This window comes from Carcharodon carcharias, chromosome 9 (genome assembly GCF_017639515.1).
Source record: "Carcharodon carcharias isolate sCarCar2 chromosome 9, sCarCar2.pri, whole genome shotgun sequence".
NCBI lineage: Eukaryota > Metazoa > Chordata > Chondrichthyes > Lamniformes > Lamnidae > Carcharodon > Carcharodon carcharias.
Window position 1 is genome coordinate 83,231,380 of NC_054475.1, and position 12,968 is coordinate 83,244,347.

The 12,968-nt window shown below is 42.7% G+C and overlaps 1 protein-coding gene across 1 annotated transcript in view; it reads right to left on the reverse strand.

Annotated features, from left to right (window-relative positions):
* Positions 1-12,559, reverse strand: part of trmt2b (tRNA methyltransferase 2 homolog B) — a 41,219-nt gene extending 28,660 nt beyond the window's left edge. The window contains exons 1-5 of the mRNA XM_041194781.1: positions 12,517-12,559; positions 9,878-10,103; positions 6,761-6,815; positions 4,521-4,628; positions 2,741-2,840 (exon numbers count right to left, since the gene is read on the reverse strand). Of these exons, the coding sequence (XP_041050715.1) occupies positions 2,741-2,840; positions 4,521-4,628; positions 6,761-6,815; positions 9,878-10,095 (481 nt within the window). The 5' untranslated portion in view covers positions 10,096-10,103; positions 12,517-12,559. The remainder of the gene's footprint in view (positions 1-2,740; positions 2,841-4,520; positions 4,629-6,760; positions 6,816-9,877; positions 10,104-12,516) is intronic.
* Between the last annotated feature and the right edge of the window lie 409 nt (positions 12,560-12,968).

A 12,968-nucleotide genomic window follows, 5' to 3' on the forward strand; every position in this document is an offset into this window, starting at 1 on the left:
TGACAGTCCTGGAAACAATGGCTTGATGTCCAGTGGTGGGGTCATGGTCCAGGAAGAGGTAGGAGGAAACGTCTGCGAGTTGACGCTCAGCCTCCAACTTAGTCTACTGCGTTCATTGCTCCCAATGTGGTCTCCTCTACATTGGAGAGACCAAACGTAAACTGGGCAACCGCTTTGCAGAACACCTGCAGTCTGTCCGCAAGAATGACCCAAACCTCCCTGTCGCTTGCCATTTTAACACTCCACTCTGCTCTCTTGCCCACATGTCTGTCCTTGGCTTGCTGCATTGTTCCAGTGAAGCCCAATGTAAGCTGGAGGAACAACACCTCATCTTCCGACTAGGCACTTTACAGCCTTCCGGACTGAATATTGAATTCAACAACTTTAGGTCGTGAGCTCCCTCCCCCATCCCCACCCCCTTTCTGTTTCCCCCTTCCTTTTTCTTCCAATAAATTATATAGATTTTTCTTTTCCCACCTATTTCCATTATTTTTAAATATTTTAAAATCTTTTATGCTCTCCCCACCCCCACTAGAGCTATACCTTGAGTGCCCTACCATCCATTCTTAATTAGTACATTCGTTCAGATAATATCACCAACTTTAACACCTATGTGTTCTTTTGTTCTATTGTTGTTGACATCTTTTGATGATCTGCTTCTATCACTGCTTGTTTGTCCCTACAACCATACCCCCCCCTCCACTTCTCTCTCTCTCTCTCTCCGCACCCCCCACACACACCTTAAACCAGCTTATATTTCAACTCTTTCTTGGACTCAAACTCAAGTTCTGTCGAAGGGTCATGAGGACTCGAAACGTCAACACTTCTTCTCTGCCGATGCTGCCAGACCTGCTGAGTTTTTCCAGGTAATTCTGTTTTTGTTTTGGATTTCCAGCATCCGCAGTTTTTTTGTTTTTATACCACAAAATAGACTTGTTAGCAAAGGCACATTGGATGCATAGATATGTGATTGATTATTGGATTGACAATGCCAAGTTGGTATGCCAAACTTCCACATCATAGCGAGACAGTCACAACTGTGTTGGGCTGGTCATGGAGCCAGAATGCCTGACACTCACTTACCAACTTTCTATGGAAAATTGAGTCTGGGGTGCACTTTCATGATGATCAAAGGAAACATTACAAGGACACTTTGAAGGTTTCACTTAGGAGTTTTGCTATCAACTTCGACTCCTGGGAGAAGCTCGTCCAAGATCGCTGAACCTAACGCAATCAAATAAAAAAGTGTGGGCTCCTTCAAAAGCAAGCGCAGATCAGATGCAGAGAGAAAACGCAAGGAGAGAAAATCTTGAGCAAGCAGCTCATCCAAAACACAATCGCCTGGGGCACGCTGTCTTATTTGCAGCAGAATTTTCCAGGCGCAGGTAGGCCTTAGCAATTGTACTTACCGGAAACCAATCAAATACTGCAGATGGAGAACATGGTCATCTTCGCCTTGAAGGATGAACAAGATGGGATGTAAAGCAGAGCGCACTGATGAACGGTTATTTTCCAGACTGGAGAAGTACACAGTAATGCCCCTCAGTTTGGAGACCAATTATTTTTTTGACTTGGGTATGGAGGGCATAATTTTAAAGTTTGCGAATGATTTGAAACTGGGAAACATAGTAAACAATGAGGGGTTAGTAACAGATCTCACGAAGACACAGACAGACTAGTGAAATGAGCAGACATATAGCAGATGAAATTTAGCAGTCAAGTGAAGCAACGTATTTTGGTTGGAAGAATAAGGGGTGACAATATAAACCAAACGGCAGAGTTATAAAGGATAAAAACAAAAAACTGCGGATGCTGGAAATCCAAAACAAAACAGAATTACCGGGAAAAACTCAGCAGGTCTGGCAGCATCGGCGGAGAAGAAAAGAGTTATAAAGGAGTTGGAGGAACAGTGACACCTTGGCGTTTGCATATACAAATCAGGTAGGAGCACAAAGTGGAGATGACGAGGCCCAGGGGTGTAACTGGTTAAGTTTTTCTCAAGCTATAATTTGGTTTAACAGTCAGGTTCCAGCTTAAAACTTTTAAACTGCAAGCCAGTTAAAAAACTTAGGGCAGGATTTTCCGCACCCACCCACTGTTGGGATCTTCTGGTCCTGCCGCAAGCCAATGGACTCCTGGCTGGGGCGCTGCCTCACCCGCGGCGGGTCCCGCCCACAACGGGGTCAGAAAATCTCAACCTTAGTTAACAGAAACTGCCTGGCAATGGCAGTTATCTGTCAATCAATTGAAAGTGGTTCCCTGAAAAGATGTTACTGTAGCAGGAAGCTGACTTAGTTGTTACCACTTGGGTGTGTGACCTCTGCAAGGAAATTACACACTGAATTGTGATCTGGAATTATCTGCCTAAAAGGGTGTAAGCAGATTCAATAGTGAATTACAAAAGAAAATTGGATAAATAGCTGAAGGAAAAATATTTACAGGGCTATGGGGAGAGCAGGGAAGTGAGATTAATTGAATAACTCTACGTGGCACAGACATGATGAGCTCCAGCTGCTATGGGCCCCTGTCGCACCCTCATTATTATCTTAGTTCAGATATGCACAGGCCAAGGGTCAACCTGACCACCCTGGTGTACAGACTCAGTGCCGCACCAGCCAATAGTTTCAGACACAGAGACATCAGTGTCATACACTAGATTCGACAAGTAAGAAAACCTCGAGCACATCACAGTCAAAAAGGATAAGATTGCCAAACCCAGCACAGCTCAGTCACTGCTCACCTTTACCAGTTCCAATGTAATGCCCAACCGTTTTGGGATTGCCATCAGGCCCTCTGTTCACGGAGAAAGTTGACTTGTTGCGATATCCGACAGTAACTGGCTGCAAAGAGGAGGAGTGGCTCAGTGTACAGAATTCAGGCGCCCAGGTTTATATGCAGCAGTGGCCAAGTTCACTATAGCAATGCCCAAGCGTTCAGAACTACAAGAAAACAGGAGTATAAAACACAGGAATGGGCTACTATATTCATTGAAGATTATCCCTTCAATACCTATCTCCAAGGTCCCTGCTCAATTACCTTACTACATTAATTATTCCAAATGCAATAGTTTTTGACCAAAGATATCTTTCCTGATAATGCTTTTAAGTTTACTGTTCACTGATATGTATTTATGGCTTCTGCAATAACCCACCACCAACACAACTGATTGGCACAAAGAATTGTGTTTTTAATCTGTAAATTACAGATGTGGCAAATTTTGTGGCTATTCCCATAGGTTGCTGCTAGAAAGTCACTCTGTCTGAACCGTTAGAAAGAGGGCTTATACCCTTGTTTTACTTGCAGAGATGAGAGGTTGGAGTCCCGTTGCCCGGGCCAGCACTGGAACAGCCTGTTTCTGCTGCAACTATGAGGTTAAAATTCTCTGCATGCCTATGTTCACATCTCTCCAAAGCAGAGTTTAACTCAGCTCTGAGGCTCTGAGGAAGAGTCAGACTCAAAACGTTAACTCTGTTTTCTCTCCCTACAGATGCTGCCAGACCTGCTGAGTTTTCCTAGCATTTTCTGTTTTTATTTCAGATTTCCAACATTTACAGTATTTTGCTTTTATTCACATCTCTCTCATTTGCAGCTTAGCTGAATTTGTAGCATTCTTGCTAAATCAGAAAGCTGTGCTCTCAAGTCCCACCCCAGGCTTGTGCACATTATCTAGACTGACACTTCAGTGCAGTACTGAGAGTTGCAGCATCGCTTGTAGCACCAAATCTTAGATGAGATGTTAAACCTGTTTAGGTAAGCATAAAAGATCAAATCTACTATTCAAAAAAGAGCTAGGAAAATTCTGCTGGGGTCCTAGCCAATATTTTTCTCTCAACCAACTGCTGTTTATGGGACCTTGCTATGTGCAAACTGGCTGCCTAATACCCCTCCATTACAGTGATACTACTTCAAAAAGTTGTTCATTGGCTGTAAAATGCTTTGGGACCACAATTAAATCCATTGATCCCTTATCCATCTGTGGCACAGGGCGGGGGGTTGAGAAGGGACTAACTGCGCCTCCACAAGCCACAATGAGAATTAACAAGTCACACAGAACTACATTTTCTCCCTCTATAGAAAAGCAATGACTCCACTGGGGAACAGTTTGTATGCTCCAGGAGCAGTGGACAAAAGGTACAAAAAAGATAAAACCATTTAAAATACACTAAGTAAATTATGTTTTTTGTAAAGGAAAATTGGGAGGTCTTGTGATGCAATGGTAGTGTCCTCACCTCTGCACTCTGGATTCAGGATTTGATGGCCATGGAAAATGCCTTCATAACATGACCAAACAGGTTGATTATCAACCTGTAAATCCTTCTAATATACCTGATGGCAGGAAGTAAGAGCAAGAAAGTTTCCTGGTTAGCCAAACTGCAGAAGACGAAGGCAAACCACTGCAGTACTTTGCCAAGCACAATCATGGATCAATCCAATGGAACTCCATGGTTACCAATGCCATCCCTTCCCTCCTCTCCAGCCTGGTAAGGTGAGTGGTTCAGTCTATGGTGTTGGATACTGACCGAGGGGAGAGTTGAATGAAGTGGGCAACACAGGCCATCGGTCCCAGAGCAATTGGTGATACTGGCAGTGAGAAGCTGAAGGGTCCTCTTCTGAGCTTCATATTTAACCTAGAAGGAAGGAGAATGCCCATGTTGATATAGTAGCTTTCATTCCCTCAGGACATTCCAAAGTTCAATGAAACATAGCAGCCAAATTGCCAAATCACACGACTAGGTGTTGAGTCACGTGTTTTTTTAATTGCAATGAACGCTATAGAATTAAAGTCAGTAGCTAGCCCAAGCGTGGCAAACAGAGGATCAATTTCAGTGCATTATCAAACTGTGAGGTCCTCTATCAGACAGCCAGTTAATGTGCTGGATGATCTTGCTGTCAGGTGATCAAAGCTGCCTGGAGGAGTAACTTTCGACCAGAAGCAATGGTAGCAATAAGGGCTGAACAAAATCCTGCCAGTGGCACACAGGATGCACCATTCTTACAGAAACTAACACAGGAACGGGCCCCTCATGTACCAATGTAGTTTTCTCTTGAATACATCTATGCTACTCACCTTAACCACTATGTGGTAGCAAGTTCTTATATTCTAAACACACTCTGGATAAAGAAGTTTCTCCTGAACTCCCCACAAGTTTTATTGGTGGCTGTATTATACTGATGGTTGTTAGTCTTGGTCTCACCTGCAAATGGAAACATCTTCTCTATGTCTGCCCTATCAAACCCTTTCATAATTTTAAAGATTTCTATCAAGTCATCCCACAGCCTGTTCAGTTTTTTTCTATAGATGTAAGGAGGATTACAGCAAGTTAAAGCTGGCCCACCACTGAAGATCAGCAAAATATCTTCACCATTGCAGACACTAATTTCACTATTGGTTGTTTATCAGACTGGAGGAAGAAATACAATAAGGTTCCCCAGGGATTGGTATCATCAAAACTCCTTTTCTTGCACAACATTAATGACCGAGATAGACTTGGGTATTCAGGACACAATTTCAAAATTTGAGGATGGCACAAATCTTGGAACTGTGAGGAGGGTAATGATAGATTTCAAGAGGACACAGGTTGGTGGAATGGGCGGGTACGTGCAGATGAAATTTTGCGCAGAGAAGTGTGAAGTGGTATCCTTCAGTAGGAAGAAAGAGGATAAGCAAAAAAAAAAGTACAATTCTACAAAGGGTGCAGAGGAAGAAAGACTTGGGGGTACATGGCCACAGATCATCGAAGGTGGCAGCACAGATTGAGAAAGGGGTTAATAAGGCGCACGGAATCCTGGGCTTTATAAAGAGGCACAGAATACAAGAGCAGGGAAGCTACGGTGAACTTTTATAAAACATTAGTTCAGCCTCAACTAGAGTAGTGTGTCCAATTTTGAGCACCACATTTTATGAATGATGTGAAGGCATTAGAGAGGGTGCAGAAAAGATTTATAAGAATAGTTCCAGTATGAGGTATTTCAGTTACATGGACAGACTGGCAAATCTGGAGCTGTTCTCCTTACAGAAGGTTGAGAGGAGATTTGATAGAGGTGCTCAAAATCATGAGTGGTCTGGACAGAATAGTTAGGGAGAAACAATTCCCACTGGCAGAATGGTGAGAATGATAGGACATAGATTTAAGGTGAATGGCAAAAGAACCAAAGTTGACATGTGGAAAAACTTTTTTTTTTTTTACACAGTGGGTAGTTAGTATCTGGAATGCAATGACCTGAGAATGTGGTGGATGCCGATTCAATCATGGTTTTCAAAACAGAATGAGATCCTTATGGGAAGAGAAAACATTATCGAGCTTTGGGGAAAAAGCAAGGGAGTGAGGCTGGCTAAGTTGCTCTTACAGAGCCAGCACAGATACAAAAGGCCAAATCATGTCCTTCTGTGTTATAACCATTCTATGATTCTAATATCAGGGAAGGTCCCAGCCAGATGGTGATGAGATTCTGCAGTCGCCATGCACATTATCAGTATGTTTTGAAATAATTCAACAGTATTACATTTTAAGAGTCCAGAGCAAATGGACTGTGATCTTTGACCCTTCCCTGCAATGTACCACAAAACAAAAGATGTGTAAATGCGTCAATCCCATGAAGGTATTCTTGTAAACAGTGAGTGTCAGAGGCAGCTCAAATTCTCCAACCCACAGGCTCTCTGGAGTAGGAAATGGGCAATTTTCAGTCTGGTGTTTCAACTTTGGCGTCCTTACTGTTCTTATGAATATGATTATGTGGACGCTTCAGCCCCTTCACAAACCTGCAGCTGCTCCTCATAGCTCATTCTCCAGAGTGGGGTCACAGCATCAGCCAGCCTGAGACAGAAAGAAAAAAAAAGACAAAAATGGGGTCAATTTTAACCTAAGCTGTCATCAGGAACCTGACGGAATCTGCTGTAAAGCTGGCTGTATGCTCCATTGAAGCGACTGGAGAATAATATTGGGCGAGTTTAGTTACCGTCGCCTCCAAATGTCTTCTGGATAAAAAAGATGAAACAATCTGCATGTAAGACAGCAAAAGAACCTGTCACACTGGGAAACTAGTTATCATTAGAATCCCAGCAGCACCCAAATGAAAAACACAAATGTGTCTAGAGGGAACTATAGTTAAATGAAGATTAAACTTAGTAACTGCCTCATTCACACAATCCTATGCTAGTGTTGTGCACCACTCTCTGCTGCCTTATGGCAGTAATGTAATTTATTGCTCAATAAAACCACTTTCACATATACCATTACATCTTTCTGTGAATCTGCTAAATAAGAATTGCCAGACATAAATAGACCAGAAGTCCATCTAGTTTGCCTTCTACCATCTTGGTAGCTGCATAATTCAATGATAATAGAGATGATTACTCATCAATCTCTATTAATTATTCAAGAACAGACACAGACATGAGGAAACACCCTCTGGTGGAGAGCTTTGGGAATAATAGTATGTGAACATATTGGAGAAAGTGCAGAAGAGATTTACAAGAATGGTTCCAGGGATGAGAAACTTCAGCAATGAGGATAAATTGGAAAGATTGGGACTGCTCTCCTTGAAGAGAAGGTGGCTAACAGGAGGTTTGATAGAAATGTTTGATAGAAATGTTCAAAATCATGAGGGGGTTGGACAGGGTAGACAGGGAGAAGCTGTTCCCGCTCGTAAAAGGATCAAAAACAAGAGGCACAGATTTAAAATGATTCACAAAAAAAGCAAATGCGACGTGAGAAAGTCTTTTTCACACAATGAATGGTTCGAGTCTGGAATGCACTGCCTGGAAGTGTGGTGGAGGCAGGTTCAATCAAGACATTCAAGAGGGCATTAGATGATTATTTGAATAGAAACAATGTGCAGGGGTGCGGAGAAAAAAACAGGGCAATGGCACTAGGTCATAATGCTCTTTTGGAGAGCCGGTGCAGGCATGATGGGCCAAATGGCCTCCTTCTGTGTCGTTAAAATTCTGTGATACTGTGAATAGGTTCAATTCCCTTTCCTCCCAGGCCTGCTACACTTACACTTCCCTTCTTCTTTCAGCTTCTCCCATTTTACCTGGAGTCACCACAATTCTGATTGATCACCCTGGTCCATCTCCTGCTGCCAGTCACCCATTCCTCTCCAATCCCACTGTGTTTAAGTCACTCGCCACCTCATCTTTCCATCTGGTCATAGGTCATCGACATCTTCTTCCTGAAAGTCCAATCTTCATCCCTCACCTCACCACATTTCCTCCCCATCTCTCTCGCTCAATAGATGACCATACCATTTCAATCTTTTCTCTGCTATTTTCTTTACACCTTCACTCTGATCCTCTTTGCTAGACATATATTGGATCTTTGGTCTACTGATCTTATCCCCGTCTTCCAGTGCTTCTCTCCAGATACTTGGTCATGTTCTCATCATCCCCACTGCATGGCTGTTACACTTACCACAGGTCTCAAATTCCAGACTGTATCCCAAAACGTTGTTTTCTGAAAGCAATCTATTTAGGACCTCAGTGATACTTAGCTGTGAAATGTATTTATGAGGATTACAAATGAATGACAAAAACAGGTAACTATAGGCCAGTTAGCTTAACATGTGCCGTTGGGAAAACGTTGGAGTCTATTATAAAGGATGTAATAGCTGGGCATTTAGAAATGCATAATCTACTCAAGCAGAATCAACATGGCTTCATGAAGGGGAAATCATGCCTAACAAATTTATTAGAGTTCTTTGTGGGGGTATCAAGCAGGATAGATAAAGGGGAACCAGTAGATATAATATATTTGGATTTCCAAAAAGGCGTTCAATAAGGTATCGCACATAAGGATACTTTATAAGATAAGAGCTCATGGTGTTGGGGTAGTGTTATAGCATGGATAGAGGATTGGCTAACTAATAGAAAGCAGAGAGTTGGGATAAGGGGAGTATTTTTGGGATGGCAACCTGTAACTAGTGGATTGCCACAGGGATCAGTGCTGGGGCCTAAATTATTTACAATATATGTTAATGACTTAGATGAGGGAAGTGAATATACTATTGCCAAGTTTGCAGATGACACAAATATGGGTGGGAAAGCACATGGTGAGGATGACACAAGGAGGTCAACAAAGGGATATAGACAGGTAAAGTGAGTGGGCAAAAACTTGGCAGATGGAATATTATTTGGGGAAGTGTGAGGTTATGCACTTTGGCAGGACGAATAGGAAGCTGAATGACCTACTTATGCTTCTACGTCTTATGGTAAATAACAGGAGTTAATGAGCGATGTTACACTTAGAGGAGAATTTTGATACCATGGGGAGAATAAAATGAAATCCAGTCCATTGGAATTCTGACTAATAAGTAAATGGAAAGAAGCTTGATCCACTAGGAATTTGTCCAATTGAAATGATTAAGAGGAGGTTTGGTCCATTAGAATTCCACACAAGTGGAGTGCATAGGATTTACAAGTTGAATGCGGTATGGGTTCTACTGCAGATAATGAAGGTTAGACTATGGCTTTGTACCTTTTGTGCAATTAGAACAATTAGTGCCTTCTCATGGGACTAAATTAAACAATGTGTTTCATTGTTCCCACAGCAGTCATTGTTCACCCCATTGAGCACAGTTCCCCAATTTCCCAATAAACACAGCTGAATGGTGTGGCTCCCTATCAGCAGAACAAAGTCAGACAACTACCCCAACAGATGGTGATGACTTTCCAAAAGTGAATTTCCAATCCCGGGTGAGTCATCTTAAGGAGGAGCTTTCTGCATTCCCATAAAGACTGAGGGCAAGTCATTCCTGTCAGCATACAAAAAGGGACATTGGAGAGGGCAGAGTACAATGATCCAACAATGGAGAAAGGGAGGACAGACCTAAGAGAAGAAAATATGAAGTTTTAAAATGAAAAATACATAAAGAGTGTCACCTTTCTTCCAAAGTTATGTTAGTCCTGGGAAACTTTGCAGTTTTGCCAGATTTTTGATTTTTCCTCGCATTTTCTTGTTCTGTTGCAGTGGTTGGGCCATGGCTTTGACCAAAGGTCACATTTTTACAGCATCTTTGGGAGGTGTGGAAACAAAAGAGCTGGTGACTGATACGCTGGGGCACAATTCCCAACAGACGACTTAAAGAAGCAGCTGACATGGTGTCATCTAGAGAGAGAGAGAAGGTCCATAAGAAAGCTTTAGCTTCATATATCAGAAGAAAGTTTTCTCGATCTAACATTGCAAATTATGATGTTACTCAACCATTTAATCAGAATCAATCCCTGAACTTCTGAATGGCCAAGTGAGTATATTCAGAGAGCAGCCAAGGAGAGGAAGGAAACCCCAATCTTAACTTGCAGTCAGATTTGAATTGGTTGATTCAGTGGTAGGGGGATTGCTGGCTTAGCAAATTACACATAAGATGGACGTGACTGCGCCATCACACCCGCCAGAAGATTAAATAAAAACAGGCAATATTAAAGGTTCATGTGTCAATACAGCCAACTAGGAATCAGCAGCAGGAGAAAGGAGAAAATACCTCATGGAAAGTCCTTTCAAAACAATAGTTGCTGCTGTTCTCCATATTTCAGCATCACACAGTAAGAAGTTAACAGTCCTTATAATTATAATGCACAACAATGGCAATGGTTCTTTTCCCCATAATCAACAAACTTCCTGAACACAAGCTTGATGTCATCCAATCAGCATTTCCTGAATTATCTTATTCTCACTCCTAGTTTTCAAACATGTTTATGTCCTGTACTCTGGGCCCACACTATTATCTGAATTGTTTAGCTCTATAAGCAAAACACTTTTTTCTCTAATATTTTGATGACTCTTCAGGTGGAAGGTGTGTTTCTTTTCTAAAATGGGTGTCCCTGTGCATAGTTATCTCAAGGAGGCTGCAGGCACTGCTACTGTTTGGGAAAAGTATTGCACAGGGTGATTCATACATGATTTATTTTCAATACGCTTGCTGGTTCCAGAAATGCCTTTCCATTTCTAGCTACTTTTCAAACATTACAAAGAGCAGAAGGTGAGAGGCGACCGTCAGTATTCCATGTATATGTGGAAAGGATCAGCCTTCCTACATTTAACAGCAGTGCTTCTGGGCACTGTTACCTGCTCTTATTATCAACCGGTAAACATAAACCTGCCATATCAGGTGTCAGTGTGCAAGGAATAAGCTGTGCTAGACAATGGTAAGTTGTTGGATTTTCATTTGATAGTAACATCAACAATGAATAAGTTAGTGGAATGTTGCATGGACTAATATCTGCAAGCAACGGCTCCCACCATTAGTACAGCTGACTTAGCTTAACAACAACTTGCATTGATATAGCAACATTTAACAATGTTCAAGATGCCTCATGGGAAATTAATCAGCCAAAAACTAACATTGAGGCAAAGAAGGAAACATTAAAAAATAGGAAAGAAAAAGCTTGGTCAAAGGGGAAGATGTTGAAAGGAGGAAGAGGTGGAGAGGTTTAGGAATGGAATTCCTGAACATTTGATATAATTTCCCATTTTATAAAAGAACTTAATGTACTTAGCAGGGTTTTCATTGCTGGTATCCAAAGAATTTGGGAGTATCTTAACTGCATTGGCCTGGACAGCTGAAGGCACAGTTGCCACTGGTGAATTGAGGGAAATCAGCGACGCTCAGAAGTGGTGGAGTGCAGATATCTTGGACGGTTATGGGGAGTGGAGGAAGTTACATATATAGGAAGGAGTGAGGTCAGAGAAGGATTTGAAAACAAAGGTGAGAATTTTAAAATCAAGGTATTGCTTAACAGGAACCAATGTAGGTCAGCAAGCACAGGGATGATGAATGAATGGAATTTGGTGAGAAATTTGAACGTAGGATGAAAGGCAGGAATAAAAGCAAACTGTAGATACTGGAAATCTGACATAAAAACAGAAAATGCTGGAAAAACTCAGCAGACCTGGCAGTCATTGGAAAGAGAAACAGAGTTAACATTGCGAGTCCAAATAAGTCTTCCTCAGAGCTCTGACTCAAAACGTTAACTGCGAAGATGGGTAGTCGGTCAGGATTGACAGACTGGAGGTAACAAAAGCATTAGAAAGCAGCAGCCTCAAACATTCACAGATTTCCAGACACTTTCACTCTGATCTCAAGTCCAAACTGGTAACCTCTACCACTTAAAAGGATAAGGGCAGCAGGCACATGGGAACACCATCATCTGGAAGTTCCCCTCCAAGTCATTCACCGTCCTGACTTGGAAATATGTCGCCGTTCCTTCACTGTCGCTGGGACAAAATCCTGGAACTCCCTCCCTAACAGCACTGTGGGTGTACCTACACCACATGGATTCCAGCAGTTCAAGAAGGCAGCTCACCACCACTTTCTCAAGGGGCAATTAGGGATGGGCAATATCTGCTGGACTAACCGGCGACCCCCACATCCCAAGAAAGAGTAAAAACGTCACAACCCCCTCATCTATGACCGTGGCCGATCCCATTACCCAAGACTGGAGATACAGCCCATATTCACCACGCTGGGCCCCACTGACCACCTCAGCTCCCCCTCCCCTCCCCTCCCCCATTTCCTCCTCACCCTCTACGGCCGCCCAACCTCGACCTCTGCCTCCACTACCCACAATCCCAAGGGAAGCATCCCTCCCACCTTCCGCGCAGGCGTGCCCCGCTGCGTTCTGGGATTGAGCGCTCTCGCTCTGCCGATAAAGGGCTTTCTTCCCCGCAAGGATGTCTGGATCGCAGCGGCCTCCATTGGCATGAATATCCACCACGTGATTGTTTTCTACAGGATGAATTTTTCCTCCGGCTAGAAAGAAACTGCAACTGATTAAAATGTTGAATAACGCCAGGAAATTTCGGAAATGTTTATTTTCAGAAACAGTATTGTGATGGGTCACTGCTCAGGAACTCAGCGCCTTCCTAAACCAACCCACAGCCGCCGGAAACTCATTAACACCTCTCTCACCCCAGCCATAACTCTAAAATTCAATTGCGCTAAAATCACCCATAAAACAAAGGCTAAGTCTCATC